A 17,413-nucleotide genomic window follows, 5' to 3' on the forward strand; every position below is an offset into this window, starting at 1 on the left:
AGCGAGTCGTTCACCGCAGCCAGAGGTTCTCTAAAGCTTGCGTGCTTTTCCTTTTGACACACAGAAAGCGACCATTCAAAAATCTCATGAATTTAAATTCACAGTTTGCATTTGATTATTCATTTCATTAATCACTAAAAAGCTTGAACCATCCATCTTTCATAAAATCTCTATCTGGATTTTTGGCTGTGTTAAATGAATTGAGATCGCTACGTCTCGCCAGTAGTCCCAGTCCTTCTCAGCTGTATTGGCACAGAAAGCAAGCGACAAATAAATTGCTACTGCAAACATTTAATTGAAAGAGAATCTGTTTTTGAAAAAAAAAAAAAAGCCCCCAAGAAATTACATGTAGCACTCCAGGAAAAGTTCTGAAGGAAACAAATCAGATTCTAAAATGATACCGACAACACTGCTCTGAGCAATGATTGCATCTTAGGTATTCCTGCCTACTACCTAACCAGGCAGTGCAGTTTCTGTTAATAAATACTTATCTGAAAGTCTGGGTTGCTTCACATTTTATAATTATCATCCATTTTATAATTTTTTAAAGGCACATTATGGTTCCTAAACTAACTTCCATTTTTTTATCATGATTAGATACACGCACGATACATACAGAGAAAGAAAATAATTGAAATAAAATAATGTTATTTTTGAGTCAAGCAGCACTTAATAGGGGAACACTGGCAAACTGGTAGTAAATATTGTATGTTTTTCCATGATAATCACAGCAAATTCAACATTTTCTAAATAATTAGCTCTTAAAAACACACTCACTCTTCTGCAAACATATTGAAATAAACATTTTCAGAGTAACTAATGCGCCTATCTCAGTTGTCAATGCTGAAATAGAGCACATAAATAAGCTATTAATTGATTTTTTCATCTTAGTTCACCACCTTTAATTTTCAAAGAGTGCTAAAATGCTTTAATAGTTGGATGTTCCATATTGACACTAATGATCTGTCTGGATAACAGAGATCATTTTAAATTATACATACTCACTCCTGGGGGCTGTAGTACTTTGCATGCTAAAACTGCAAAATATCTTATAAAATTGCTACAATCATTTTACTTTTGTTTTCCCCTAAACTGACATAGGATTTATTTTCCTTAAAACCATCATACGAACAAAAGGAATGCATGAGCCACAGACAACAGGTTTTTAAAATCCCATATAACAGAAATTAATGTATAACAGCACAACCCAGTCACAAAAAAAACAAAAACAACCGGCATATTTGAGCTTTCTCTGAACTACTTTTGCTCTTTCCTGTGTCACACAACTTAAAATCCTAACACCAACACGTACCTGACCAAAATGTACTGTGATTGGTCTTCTGTCCTCTCTTAATTTAGTGTCTTTCTTTTCAACCAATGGAGAAGGTGCTGGTCTTGGTAGAGACTGCTCTGGTGCTGCAGAACATCCATTCTCAGCTACGTCCTGTGTGGAAGAAAAGGTGACTAGCATGGCCAAAAGCATTCTTGATTAATAGTAAGAAGCACAAAGAGGAACACTAGAAGATAATGTTGAGTACTCACTCATATGTTTGCAAGAAGAAAACAAAGTACGGAAGAGTAAACCTCATTATAATAGAACATTTCACTGCATTTTGTCAATCAAAGGTATTGCAAACAACCACCCTGTCCTTCAAATACCAATGCTGCATGCAAATACATTCAACAGAATGTCTGACTTAAACATGAAAAAGCTAGAAAATATATTCTGAGAACAAAACATAGCTCAAAATTTTCATTCTGTGAACAAAGTCAACAGAATCCCAGGAACAGGGCTGTTCCATTTGTTGACTGTTTGCTGTGGGGTTTTTCTTGCAAATGAAAACAGTAATTCTACTTACCTGCTTCACAGAATGATCTTTAATAGAACAATTACTTGTGGAAGTTGCAAGGAGAGATCAAACTCACAGCTTAGTTAACTTTGTATCTCATCTTTGAGTCTGTGCATACTGAGTATGCCTGCAGGAGATTATATAAAGCAAACTGCTGCATAGCAGGATGCTTTTTTGTTTTGTTTTGCTTTTGAGGTTACTCCTCATCTTCAGAAGTAAAGTGACCCATCAGTCTAGGTTACAAGACTTGGCAAGTGTATGGATGGTGTGTCTAACACAGGTTTTGAAAAAGACAAAGGCATGCAGACAGAAAGAATCAGAAAAGGAGAAAAGAGTTTGAAAATCAGTTGAGAAACAGTCTGTAACGCAGTGGGCCCCAAACCTTAAATCTCTTTGCAACAATGCTCTGCTCTTGCAATGCTTGGTAAATATAGAGAGAAACCTGCACACACTGTAGCTCTGCAAGACTGACCTAAGGTTGGCTGCTGACACACACTGCTTTGATTCACTGACCTTTGACATGCCCCCTCAAGTTTCCGTCTTGCTAAGGTACAATAATGAGACATGTAAGCTGATGGCCAATTAGAAATGGTTCCTTTGGACACAGACTGACCTAATGTGTTTAGGTCAAATGAAACAAAAAGCTGGATGGACTTTCTAAGGGGCTTTGTCTGCTCCACAGAGAAGCTGAGAGACCTTTTTAGATCCAGCCGGTAGAGCAGTGGTTCACCACTATGGGCATAAGGATCATGGGGAAATTAACAACTTCTTAAGGTCAAACTAGAGAGAAAAACTTTTTCCTCCCCTCCCCCCCCCACCAGCACAATGCCACCTTGTCTTTGTAAAATACATCCACGTACACCGAATTAGTAACAAAGCCACAAGACAACTCAACAATGAGAAATGTAAGTTTCTGTCAAATTCATACTTCTGCTCCAAAACTTCACCAAACCAGCCAGGGGTCTGGTCAGTTTTGGAATCACATCACCTGTGGCAGCAACACAACTGATCTGAAACGTTACACAATTAAAGAAAAGGTCTAATGCAGCCTAGCCCTACTAAAGGCGCACCAAGCCAAGCTCCAGGCCTTTTGTGCACACATTGCTCACACGTCCAACACATCTGCTGAACTGCCCTGCAGCTCTAACCAAGGCAACAGACAGCTGGGAACCAATGAGGAGAACAAAGCAGCGCCCAGGACAGGCATTCCAGAAAAACTGAAAGTAGATGCAAAAGATGGACACGCATGCAGTGGGAAAGGAAAGAGAAGATGTAGACAGACCAAAGCAAAATCCCCTAAGGTGTGCAACGATCACTGCAAGTCCCTGCTGCTTTTACTTCTGTACTTCTCTGATGATATAACTGCATACAAACGATTATATTTTCCTAAAACATATTTACACTGTCCTCAAAAACATATAATTCAATTTAAGTCCTTCAAAGATCTCTGTGACAGGCCTTCAGTCCACTATCAGACTGAATACAGCTACTCAGAGTTCTGTCAGTGCAGAGCACGAGAGCTCAGGACGGAGACAGGAACCACAAACAGGAAATCAGGAGACACCAACTCTGAAATTTGGTAAAATGTCCACTGCTAAAAACCGTGCTTGCGAGCAGAAATGACAAATTGCAGTGGACCACAGTGCAGAAAGGCCTTGAAAATGCACCTTTCCTGATACTGTAAAAGAAAAGCAGAGTAACATCTGCATGCCACCTGAGGGAGCAAATTTCCAGTCGGAATGCTGACCCGTGTTTCCATACCGCTTTTGAGATCAGTGTTGGGACTTCGTCTGTGCTGTGTAAACATATCTGCATGGTTGGAGCCTGCAAGCAGTTCTTTGCACTGCCATGCACCATTCTGTGTGGATGATGTCCTACGTCTGACTGCTCAGTTCTGACACATCCCCAGCATGGGATTTTGTATGAGCCAGTAAGACATTCCAGAAACAGCTTAAGTCATCTATCATTCAAGATAACAAAAAGCCTGAGCCCTCTCTCCCAGAATAGATGGCAAAAAAAAATCAAACACCAAACAAACAAAAAAATCCGATGATAAAGTTATTCATTATTTTAAAAACTCCAGAAATACAAAAACCTACCAACGCCTTTTTTTAAAAAAAAGAAAGTACAATTTAAGAATGTTGTTAAAACAAAAAAGACCTTTTACTTCAGGAACAGAATATATTTTATGAATTACTGGATAAGGACGATCACACTGCAGTTAACTCAGTATATAAATGGCGCTTCCCCTAACAACCAACTGTCCAGGGGCAGCCTCTGCTACCCATTTATTTTAAAGGTGGAACTTCAGAGCAGAAGCAAGATATAACTAGGCATATGTACTTTAAGCTGAATAAGGTTTTCATCTGCTTAAAAATGCATTATTAATTTTTCTAGGGATCTGATATCATGCAATACAAATACTGTCTATTAGAAGCACAAGCAGCACGTGCCAGAACATCCTTGGGTTATTTTATAAACCTCTAAATGAGATGTTTCCAGCAGCACTGATAATAAAGCACTGACAACAGCCCATTGATAACAGACATTAACTAGAGTCACACGGGGCTCTAGTAAGTAAAATAATGTTGAATACATTAATGCCAAGTGCCCTACCATTTATATAAATTGTCTTATCCATAAGCTTTCAGTGAGTTACATTCTCCTTACTGAAAGTTGAGGATGGTACCATTCGCATTCCTCCTTCTTCCTAATTCTGTGTAGTTAAGCTTCAAACAAGCCAATAACAGAGTGACTTGACCACCATGGTCCATTTGTTAAACAGAAATAGCGGCCTTTACAAAAGGGAAAAAAGAAAAAAAAAGCAAGCAAGAAAGAAAGAAAGAAAAAGAGAAAGAAGAAAAAACTTCTGTAGCAGATATAAAATAAAGCTACCATGCTGTATCTATTAACAATTATTTGCTATCACTCATAAGAATCCTCTGAAAACTATTTCTGTTGCTTTGAAATACTGTACCACAAATGAACAAGGGATGGAAATAGAACCCCATTCAATCTCTACTATCATATTAAAGAAGGACCTTACACACACCACAGTGACCTCTCAACAGGTCAATCCTGCATTTCCCATTTGCAATTCAAACCCAAGACTGGAGCAGACCAAGGGCAAAATGGGCTCTTGATTATATTTAAGAGGTCATCATTGCTATGCAGAGTTGTAGGAAGCAGACCTCTAGCTTTATTGCATTTTTAAATTCTGTCTTGTACAGAAGCTGCTCGTATTTGGCAGTGAAAACTGGAAAAAGGATGTTTATATTTGACTTTTCCTTACCAGTGGCCTTCATACTTTCTGTATTAATAATGGGAAATAATATTTTAAAATGCAGTGGACAGTAAGTTCAGTTTAAAAATAACCTCGGGTTATCTATAGAATATGAAGACTGTCACCCCAAATTTGGCAAAAATTTAGCATTTAGCAACAACAGAATTTCAAACACAAAACATCTGTGCATACTGCAAGTAAATGCATGAAAAATACAATGTGCCCCCTCATTTCCACCTAATAGACACAGAAATAGAGCAGCACAGGCATCTAGATTAAAAAAATGTAAGGTGCTGTAATTTTTGCTATTATCATCTTAAACAGGGCGGTATCTCTTTAGAAATATTTTCTCATATTACACTTAAAATGGAGAAGAGGATGGGAAAGAAAAGATCTATTGAAAAAAGAAGAGGTAGAACAGTATGTGTCAGCTACCTATAGAAGTCTTTTCAGCTCTTGTGAAAATATATATTGAGCAATCACATTTCACTACTTCATAGAAATGCCACATAGTAAGGAAAGTGAAACAAAATGGGGCCATTTATTTGTAAATGTTGTATGTGCTTTTTAAAAGGGAATGCCTGCTGCTGGAAGGACTAGGAAGACAGAAATAATAAAACAAAGCAATGAAGGAATGTTTCTCAGCCGTTTATACAAATGTCACAGAATAACATACAATTATATTAGCATTTAAGATACAGGAAAACAATCTGGTTATTTTACACACCACCAACTGCTTCAAAATGCACACGAGAAGGGCAACCATTTTATTATTCATGAAGGTTATGTCCAGAAGAGAAACACATGGAATTATATATAAATTTCCATGCACAAGAAAACTGTTTCATGTTTCTATTTAATATTTTCATATTATACTGGAAGTGGTCACATACAAAGTAGTAAATGTGATGAAATCGAATTGAAAGCACCTGAAGCGGTTTATCTTTCCCCAAACCTCTCGCAATCTGCTAGAGTATCTACAGACTGTGCACTGTACACAAAGTTAATTTCATGAGTTTATAACCCTGCTACAGAAGAATCCCTTTGTATCAATATTCTGTGGACATGTTAAAGCAGATTTCTACTTGTGCTATATGAGAACACTGCAGTACTATCTTAAGAAATTTAGTGAAAAAATTACTGCTAGCACAGACGAAACACACACACACACAACCCTGTTATGCAACAAATCCTAAATAAGAACTTCAGTTATATTAACAAATCAGCTATCTTGTTTTTCCAAAACTCTCTAGTAGCTCCAAAGAATAAATAGAGTATCTGAAATAAACCAAGGCAGAATCAACCATTCATCCATAAGGCATGTATGAGAACAACCATGCTTCTGGCTTAAAAGGAGCAATGAAAATTGGATAACACTTTCCTCAAACACAATTCAGTGTTCTGGGAATTGCACTGTTTATAAACAAAAACAGATTCGGAGAACAGCAAACAGTGTGAGTATTTTTTGCAGCAAAAATCCAGATTTGAACTGAATATACACACTTAATTCAATTCCTTCTGCCTAAACTTTACAGTATATGGGCATGAAGCGTGTAAATCCTTTGCCCAACAAGGGACACTGTGCAATTTTTCCTGCAGAAATGACAACAATCTGCCATTTGGAAGAAGTTCATTGCCAATTCTGTAAGAAAAATCTCCCAGTTCATGCAAAGTCCCCTTCCATTATGCCCCAGCAAAATGGACAGGAGATGGACCACTCCAAATAGAAAACTCTATTTTCTGGCTTTTATGGGTTTAAGTCAGATTCTTAATGCGTTTGAAGATGGCTGGGTTTTTTTTGTTGTTGTTGTGTTGTTTTGTTATTCTGGTCTGTGAATATTTACAACAGTGTGAAAAATCCAGGACAGCTGGTAATGCATTTTGAAGTGTGCTAACAACACTGTATCAAACAGCTTCCTATTGATCACGTAATGCTTTTTGTGAGTAAGTGTTTCATACATGGTGCTTACACATTTTGAATAAGAACTTCAAGTACCTTTTGCTTCAAGCGGTTTTTCACTTCTTTTATTCCCATTTTTGCATGATCTTTTGCCTGCATGAAAAATTAATTTAAGTTAAAATCTCCCTCTATTTCTAGCAGTAACTATGTCTGATATCAGTACATCCAGATTCACTTTCTGCAGTTACTAAAAAATGGCAAGGAAAAAATTGAAACAGGGTACTGAAACACTGAAACAAATAGAAAGCTAAAACAATAATAAAGAAATACTAAGCATACATTCAATTTTACAGAAATTTTGCTTTCTGCTTTGATGCCAGAGACATCTTTCATCTCTTCACATTCTACACCCTCTGTCCTTCCCCCTACCTATTTATCTTTGCTACTGGTTAATGATCAATACCTGCAAACTTCTTCCTGGATGTCTGTTCCATTTAGTAGAACCAATTTCATGCTACTTATTTCTCTCAGGTTGGAGAAAAGCAGGAAAAGAAAAATAGTTATCTCAATGCTTTTTGTAGCATTATTTCCTAAAACTGAGCTTACAGAAATCTGCGCTTGTTTCTGTGCTGTTTTGCCTTGCACAGCAAAAGTGGCAGCCACACATGACAATACAGTAACATGCTACTGTTTGTTAACAGAACCAAAAACATTTTCATTTAAAGAATAACTCAGTAAGTTGGACTCTAAATAAGTATGTATAAGAAATCTCTAGGGAAAATTAATTGACATTTAGAAAAGATGGAACAATTTGGAAAATGAGAGGATTCCCTTATTTCGATGAAACTGCAAGCAGAGAAACCTGAGGTAACAATGATTTCCAACTGAGTAATGATGAGATGGTAGAGCTGCTTAGCAGAGTATACAGGCACTGCTTCCCAGAAATAAATAGAATGCATCATCTATACTTACAAAAGAAATCGCAGGTTCTCATTCTCCTCTGCATTTCAATTATGTTTAAATTTCAAAATGACTTTTCTATTTAAATTTGAAATTGAAATGAATACATATTTCAAATAATTTTTTGAGCCCAAGAAAACGAATTCAAGCCTTGAGTTTCATTTGAAAGGTTAAAACAGGATTATAATTAGACTCTTATCTCAGTAGTAAGCCAATACTTGGTACTTACGAACTTATAGACAGTCTTCATGGCAGGGTTAGCTTTGGTCTTTACTGTGTTTAAAATGGCTCCACTTCCTTTCTACAATTAAAGTAACAATGGAATTAATTTTATCAAAGCTCCTTAAAGCCAATAGCAGTCCATTCTTAACATCATTCTTAACTTTAACAAAGCATTACCTATGTTTATTAGCAGAGCACAGTATTACAATCTTAAATTAAATAAAAGAGAACAAAAGTAAAAACAGATTGAATCTTTCTTTCTGTTTTGCTGGAGGAAGCCTGACTCTGTTTAACGGTTCTCAAATTAAAAGATGCCCGTTTCTTGTGTACTAACAGGTCAACTCATAAAACAGTATCACAGGACTGCTCCACTCACCCTCAAGGTGTCCTGTACATTGTGTTCAAATCCTAACCGTGTTTAATAAAAAAGTATCCTACTAAATCAATATTGGAGGCAGAAAACTCAGTTTCAGGTAACCCTAAATATTCAATTGGAATTCTTTTTTTTTTTTTTTAATTTTCCTTTTCCAAGGTCTAAATGGATAAAGGGATAAATTGAAAGAGAAAGAAATCTAACTACTACACAATCCTAGAGAAGTTGATTTGCACGTGATAAATATGATAAGTCATAAGGAAGCACAATGTCAGACAGAGCAATCTGTCGACGTTTTACACATCTTCCACACACTGACCTGCTGAACAGTACCTCTCTTGATAAAAGAAATGGGCAAAACTAAAAGAATCAAATCTTATAAAACTCTCTGTTTTCCTATTTTTGTGCAAAATCATACTTCCAGACATCGGATGCACAAGCAATCAATTTTAAAAACTGCTACATATGTTTATACAGAACAATTGATCTTTAGCAAAAAATATCAAATATCAAATGTAATTACACAGATTTTCATATTAACTGTCAGCCACCCACTATTCCTATAATTTTAAAATCATCATCCCATGTATTTATGTATAGAAATGTATGTAGGTTTTTCCATCCAACCACACTATGAGATTTTTTACATTACTCTCATAAGGTATAGCTGCTCGTTCAGAATTATCAAGATAATCCTGGGGCCAGCCTTTTTGTATAAGGAACATAATTCCATTCATAACCAGAAAAAAAGGCAAATGGAATGGTGCAGAAACAAGTCTGTCAGGAAAGAAACTGGCCCTTCCTACTGACTCACGCTCTTAAACAAGAAATATTTTACCTTTTGATACATCGTATCATATTTTAGGCACTAAAAGAGAAGTCTAAAACCAGATGCCAATTACCACTTGGAGCAGTGGCAATGGTCCCTTTTCTTTCCTTTTCTTTTAGTAAAGAAGGATAAAACACATTTCTTCCTCAAATAACAATAACTTATTTCTACCTGTTTCCAAAACACGTAAGAATTCCTGTGTTGATTTTAATGTATATTTTCTTTTTTCTTTTTTTTCTGACTGAAGAGCATGTTAGTTTCTCACAGCTAAGCTCAAGTTCACCACAGCTAAACCCTACAGGAGACAAGTCAGTCTTGTTCTTGTCTACAGCCATGCAGAACCGTTCAATGGTCCAGTGAGAGTTAGAATGCCTGTTGAAAGTGTTTTGTGTTCTTACCCTTACTGTAGAGAGCCACTGGAGGTACAATTTGTCACTACCTAGACAGAACCACAAAAATAAAGTGTAACTCTCCCACACGGAAAACAAGCCAGAAATGCAGTGTTAGCACTCAGTGGTTTTAGCAGCACGAGCATTACAGGAGAGGATGATCATGCTTCCATTTTACTGTAAACAGCAAAACCAAAAACTGATCAGGTATTTACATTCTTTCTTTTACTTGCTAAGAGGAATCTCTATTTTACCTGGACTTTCTTTCAGGCATTTGAGAACGCTGAGATTTTTTAAGGTTGCCAAAAGAAACATTAGGTGACTCTGGGTAAAGACAAGGTTTTTTCATTGTCTGGCAGTGCAATAACTCTTTCAGTTGTACTTCAATCAATAGATAAAGCTGAGGTTTTCTAAGGTCAAACCGATTTCATTCAGACTGTGATAAGTTACTCAAAGTTCCTTATGCAGAAACAACAATTTAAAGTTTCAGATACTACAGAGCGCTCACTGTTAATGAGATGAGTGCAAACAATGACCACGATGTCCTACAGCCAAAAATGGTCAGGGACAACCACTGAAGTTACCTGAAAGGACGTCTTGCTTACCTGCATACTCTCCCATATTTATTTCTTCTTCAAAAGCATCATTGAAGCCCTCCCCGGAGTTAAGAAGATCCAGGCGGCCATCGATGAACTACAAAATCAGCATTAAGAGTTTTTTCCAGAAAGATTCTATTCTACATTTGCAGCAGCAAGGACAATGTTCTCATAAAGAAGTGACCCAGAAAGGGAATGAAAATGCAAAAAAAAAAAAAAAAAAAAAGGCAAAATGTTTACCAAAACAAAATGCTACAAAAAATAACATTTGTCTGTACATCCATGTTCTCAGCCCTCTTGAGGTAGTAACATCATATTCAACAATAATATGTTTTCTGTGCAATAAAGAAAGCAATGAAAAACAGCTGTACTGCAAAATACTCTCCTGCATTACAGCAACTAGAGCAATGAAGCCATACCTGCTTGAAGAGCTGGAGCTGAATGGCGTTCTGAAGGAACTGCCTCATGACTGCAGAACGGTGGGACACAAATGTTTCTTCACAAAAAGTGATGGGTTCGCCCTGCAGAATTCAGAGGATTAAACACCAAAGAAGCTTGTAATTAATCCATTTAAATCCACTGTCTCCATTTTATCTACCTCCTTTCCAAAATAAATAGATAAATAAAACTTGCATTAAGTTCAGCAAACTGCAGCTTATTTCCAGGTTTTAATCTGGTAACTGAGAAACAGTGGAAAATTATGCATCACCAAATTAAAACACATTCACTTACTACACATATTAATAAAGCTGGGGAAGGACCTCTCATCAGCCAAAAATAGGTAATTTTACTTAAAGTTTCCAAAATATGACACAAACTCATCTAAATTTTGTGTACTGTGCTCATCTTTTCTTCAGTTAACCTGCACAAACAAGTCAGTAATGTCTACTCAGTTCTTTCCACAGTTCAGAAAGATTACTTTCATATACTGAATTGACTGAAATTTCTCTTTTTCACATCCTTGTTGGCAAAAGACAGAGATTGTTTTGCAGCTCTACTTTTATCTTATTTTAATGAGTTATGTTAATGCTGAAGTCTGCTGTGCACCTGCCATAAGGGCACAAATTACCTCCACACTTAAATCGACAAATACTCAGTGTAACAAGCAAATATATTTACTGAATTAAAACCAAGAAAGTAGCAAAGCAAGATAAAATTGCAATGATGTATAATTAATATGAAGGCTTTTTCATAACCATGTTAAAATGTATTTGTCGTTTTTTTTATCTGTTGAGAGTTTAGAATAAACATTAGACAGTAAAAAAACCTGAAAGCACACCTTTAAATGTGCACTACCACTGCATTTCCAAAAGCGTTTTGTATTAGAAACCTGGTTTGCCATTGGCCACGTGAAGGCAGGACAGCAAGGCGAGCGCAGGGCCTGCTCACAGCCCCACTCACTGCACTGTGGAGGGCGCTGGGTTTTCCCCATCACTTCTGCAGGAAGCTGTCACATGGCCACCAAACTGGCCCTGCCACTGTCACCAAACAGTGGGAGCAGTTCTGACAGCTTTTAATGCAATTTATGAGGAATGTGAAAGATTTACTTGCCTTGAAATAATCAGAATGTAGTAAGCTAATTGCTCCTGACCCAAGGAATCAACGTGAGACTACGTGATGTACCTCACCCCCAGCCCCGCAGCCAACAAATGCCAGAGCCACAGGGTGTTCCTAACCTGAGGAAAGGACCCATCCCAAGTGAGCACCTGAAAAATGTATGAGCCATCTTTTCCTGGAGCCCAAGAATTTCCAAGATTTTGGAGGAGAAAGCAGGTTTCTTATGTGACAGCTATTGTTTCGGAATGGTTAACCTAATTTAAAAAATACCAACCTGTCTTCGATTGACAGTAGCAGGTATTTACTTGATTAGCATGAAAAAGGCTTCCCCAAATTCAGCTGTTGGAACACAACACAGGCTGCACAAAAACCATTTGTGGCTACAGACAAAAACCGGAGTGTGAAAACAGCAGGAACAATATCACAAAAAAAAGCATAGATTTAGCTCATGTTCAGATTGGAGCAGTGGTTCACTACAAGGAAGTTTAGCTTTCATTTAATCCTCACTTTCTAACTACTATAAAGAACACAAGCTTCATTTCCTATAACCTACAACGTAACGTTTGTCCCGTGGCAGAGAGATGCGAGTGCTGTGGACAGCAGGCTGTGCCCAGCAGAAGCTCCCCCAGCACTGCTGTGTCCAGAGCCAGCAGCTCCTGGTGCCCAGCTGAGCCTCGCAGCACACGCACAGCAGCTGGGCAGAGCAGTACGGTGCTACCACACTTCCTTCCCCGAAGTACTAATGACTGAGTTTGTTCATTAGGTTGATTAGACCTTTTGACTTCTTAAGAGCCAATTCAGGCTCAACTGCTGCTGCATGATAGGAAAAACTTTAATCATCAAGGTCAAGCGTGAGCTTTTCAGCTCAGAACGCATTAGTACCTCCCATCCTCCACGACTTCCAGAAGGGTGAACACACTGTTGCTAACCTCCATCCACAGCTTCATTACAAAACGGCAAGGTGGACAATAAGATCATTTCCTTGACAGATTGAGTTAGCTGTAAATTATGACACCTATCAGCTCTGCTTTTACTGACAGATGACATTATATGAGAGGGGATAAGCTAAGAATCACAGATATTTGATGAAATCAATGGTCTTGTTCACAGGTAAAACAATTACAGTGACTTCTTATAAATCCGCCAACTACTAAAGTTGCTATTTCCAACAATTAGAATGTAGGCCTTGATTTATCAACACCTTGAATTTCCATTTTTCTTCTCTCCAACTAAAAGCACAGGATCACTGCAAATACTCTGAATGTGCAGACAAGGCAACCCAGCGAGGCAACTGATGTATCTGCAAAGTTAGATAAACACACCTACACATCAAGTTTAGATAACATCATTATTACTGTTTTAGAATAGAGAAGTTCACACACTTTAAAGAAACATAATCTACAACCGTAAAGCAAGAAAAGGAACTTCCAAATATAAGTTGAGAATCTTAGACTCCTAGATGTATTGAAAAAATAGGTGCCTTCACACACCTACCTTTCTATGAATATTTTATAGTCATATGGCATAACGAAGTTCATCAGAGCAGGGCTGTTTGCTCACGACCCCTAAAAAGCCGAAAAGTTTCAGCCCACTTCTGATCTGCTGCCAGCACTACTCTAAAATTGGAATTCTCTTACATTCTAAAATAATGTTTAAAACTTTAAAGAAGCAAGTGAGAAATGAAAGGAGGCCAGGACTGCTTTAAGTCGCTCCTATAGTTTCAAGAAACTCGCTGTTGCATACTTTACAAAGCCCCAGAGCAAACTGAAATACAAAGCTGGTTCTGATCACCTGCGCTCCAAGAGCCCGACAGTGACATCCCAGGCTTTCCGGACAATCACTTCTCAAAAAGCACAACTTTCTTTCACAGAAGGATGCAGGATCTCCTGCGGACAGTTACTGTCAGAGAGAGAAGAACCAGACCCGAACTGCCTGAACTGCCCTCCTGCAGACAGGCCACTACCTGGCTACTGCATTAACGTTCACAATGAACAGAAAGGACTTAAACTACGTGTGACAGAGAAGATAGCGCAGGACGGAGAGAGACTTGGAGGTGGGGACAAGGGCAAACACCAACGATTCTGAAAAGACACATGGGTGCCCAGGGAACTCACAAAGTCCAACTATTTCCACTCTAACCACAGAATGGACACCCAACGTGCATGGGACAACGGGGCTTCAAGGCCACCATGTGCCTGGAGAGCACAAAGATAAAACCGACAGCTCCTTGCTCTTGCACACAAAAAGATTTCAAAAAATCTAATTCTAAGGGTTAACAAAAAAGCGAATAAAGATACAGGAGACTTTGTTTAGAAAACCCTAAAGTTACACCATGGAAGAGGCAGGCAATCTCCTGCGCATTATCATGGTCAGCATGTGGTGCAGGGTAATGAATTTTGTGCTGCTGTATGCATGCCTTTAAACCACGTAGGTGCTCTTTCAAAACCTCTCTAATAAATACACAAGCCATTAAAGCTGCTCTGTATACTACCCACGAAATGAAAAAATGTGGGTAGAATTTAAAGGTGCAGAACAAGTTGAAGTCTGACAGTCCACAAGCTGTAAGTTGGTGTCAGTACTCCAGGCAGCCAGAACCCAAACATACAGCAAGAACAACGATGTGTAAGAGATCCATATATCACTGTTTCATTACCAATTAGATGTTGCAAATGACCACATCTTTTACTCAAATTGGTTATGCGGCAGGTGACAAAGTAAAGCCTGCAGAGATATTCTAAGAATAATCATTCTTAATTCCATCCAGACTTATAAGGAAACTAAAGATACGAGAACAATCTCACTGATCTGGATATATATATCAACGTCAGACACAACAGCGACCAAAGGCAAGCCACTGCTCTGCAGGCCTTTCAAGAATTGTGATTACGATGTCAAGGAAAGATTAGCTCGTCACAGCTGAAGAAGGATGATCAGTCAGCCAGCAGGATTCCATAAAGAAAATCTGAAATTGGTGATAGACACCTGAGAGGACACTGCCTCATTCAGCTTGCATTTGCAACGACAAATAACCTCCCCGTAACTAGTACCTACGTTCAGCACAAGAAAGCTCTCTGCATCTGCCTCAGTCATAATGGAATCAAGAAAGCATGGATCAAACACTCTGCATTAAGCAAATGGTACAGAGCTTTATTAGCATTTCAAGATGCTGCTCAGGAACAAAGAAATCACATGCTCAGAGATTTTACCAGACTTCTTCTAAAGAAAATAAATTAAGACTCTTCAAAAAGAAACCAGTTTACCAGGTCTGATAAATCAGGATTTCTAAGAGTAATCTTGGAAAGTATTTCAAAATCATGCACTTACCCATCCAGACTGTACTCCTCAAACACTTACTGTCTCATGTAAATGTCTGTTTCCATCATCAGTCCAATTCGGACTTCTTATCATTTTCCTCAATACAGTAAATAACCACAATGGGTAAAGTTACACTGAGAGTGAACTTTTTTTCCTACTTAAAAAAAAAAAAAAAAGACAGTATTTAAAGCATATGTACTGTAAACCTTATTAAATCATCTATTAAAAGTATCAAGCAAAATGGTACATTTCCCTAAACTCTCTTGCAGGTGCCGGTGAATTGAAATTCCCTTCTGACCGCTGTCATTTTTCGGCACACGGTCTGATAACTCCTGTAATTATAGCACTGAAGGACAAATAAAAGGGAGAATGACTGCAAGTCAGGCAAATCACTGACATCACTCATAACACTCAACCACATCAACCCTGCCTTCAAAATGTTGTATGTCAGAACTTTCCTTACACCGGTGCCATGGTTCATAGGTACGGGCATGGGCAGCAAGCTGCGCAGCGACAGAGGCACCATGAAGGTGTTTGGGAGCCTCCTTTTCAACATGGACCTCAGATGGCTCACGAGAGGCAGTGAGACGTGCCATGGCACTCCTGGTTTGGACTGCATTAAACGGGCACTCACGTTTTTTCTGATTGTACTACAAAGTAGAATCCACTCTGCACTAACAAACAGAAAGCAGAAAAATCTGAAGCAATACAAAAGTGTTTTTTGCTTTTGTTTAATGCTTACACAAACACACAGCAGTAAGCAGGTACACACACACACACAGACCCAAACTACACTGATTTCAAAATTAAAAAAAAAAAAAAAAAAAAAAAAAAGCATCTCAATGCTCATGTAATTCTCTGTACAAAACCAGACACCAGCCGGGTCTCTGCCTGCAGACAGAAGCAGATTCACACCAACAAAACTTTTTTTGATGGATTTGGATCAAGAAAATTCAAATAACTCCTCAGAAAGGACACAGATCTGCCTCCTACAGCCACTTTATCATTTATCAGCAGGCTGCCAGCTTGAATGAAGCAAATTTAAACACACAATCAACTTTGCATGTAAAATCATGAGAATTCTGTGGCCACAAGTGCATCTTCTATGCCTTTGCTAACATTATTATTACATGATGATGATGATGATTATGCATTACTAAGTTGTAATTAATTCTACAAAAACCAAAATGCCTTCAGACCCAAAAACCGTATTAGCTGTATTAAAATTGCTATGAAACTTTTGCAAGAAAGAATACAAAATAAGATTTAATTGCTTTATAGCACTGAGGAGAAACGGTTCAGATACTGACAAAGACAGCAGAGTTCAACGCTACCCCCTTCACAAATTATTTCAGCCCGTAACTTCCTGCATCATTAAGGGATCAGAGAAAAACTTTAAACAAGAGATGAAACTAACAAAAAAAGTGTCAGTGGAAAATAACTAAATCACACAATGACATTTTTTGCTTTTCCTTTTAATTCTTTTTAATTCCTGAGGAATTAAAGCTAAGCTTTTCTTCTTAGACCAAGTACATATTCACAAATTTGAGAACTACTTTCCTGTAATAGACAAGCTGTTGTTTTTTTTACAGGAGCCTGTCAGCTCTGATGTCTGAATCATCCACACGGCCAGCTGTTCTCTGACCCAACTACTAATACAGCCTCATGCCTCCAGAGCTCAAGCAAGAGCCCTGGAAGACAAAGTGCAAAGAAGCCAGTAATAATGCACTTAGGGTTGGAAGGAAGGGGGAGGAAGGAAAGGAGGAGACAAAAATATTAAAAAAATAAAATAAAAAATAAAATCACCATTTCACAGATCAAGAATAGAGGCAAGAAAATAATAAGCAACTTTTACATGGTCACAAAAGTCTCTGGCAGAGGCAGGAAAAAGAACCAAAATTTCTTTAATCCCTGTTCAGTACCTTAAATATAAGGCTATTCTTCCTCTTCCTACTTGATATTGTGTCAATGCATGAGTGTAGGTGTTGAAAGACTAACAAAAGAAAAGTAATAGTATGGTATTATGAGCTGAGAAACCTAATCTTTATCAGATACAGCAAATCTCTATGATGCTGCCTGCACCGGGAACTCTCTCTTTGTCCTGGATATGCTTTAAATTACTGGTATAATGTGTACTGT

At 37.9% G+C, this 17,413-nt stretch overlaps 1 protein-coding gene across 9 annotated transcripts in view; it reads right to left on the reverse strand.

The window, feature by feature from the left end:
* DENND1A (DENN domain containing 1A) overlaps window positions 1-17,413 on the reverse strand; it is a 172,119-nt gene that overhangs the window by 28,851 nt on the left and 125,855 nt on the right. For all 9 annotated transcript variants that reach the window (XM_048966070.1, XM_048966075.1, XM_048966068.1 and 6 more), the window contains 6 exons: window positions 10,822-10,923; window positions 10,412-10,499; window positions 9,816-9,856; window positions 8,223-8,294; window positions 7,130-7,186; window positions 1,313-1,444 (listed from right to left, as the gene is read on the reverse strand). In XM_048966070.1, coding sequence (XP_048822027.1) covers window positions 1,313-1,444; window positions 7,130-7,186; window positions 8,223-8,294; window positions 9,816-9,856; window positions 10,412-10,499; window positions 10,822-10,923 — 492 coding nt within the window. The remainder of the gene's footprint in view (window positions 1-1,312; window positions 1,445-7,129; window positions 7,187-8,222; window positions 8,295-9,815; window positions 9,857-10,411; window positions 10,500-10,821; window positions 10,924-17,413) is intronic.

This window comes from Lagopus muta, chromosome 19, assembly GCF_023343835.1.
Source record: "Lagopus muta isolate bLagMut1 chromosome 19, bLagMut1 primary, whole genome shotgun sequence".
NCBI lineage: Eukaryota > Metazoa > Chordata > Aves > Galliformes > Phasianidae > Lagopus > Lagopus muta.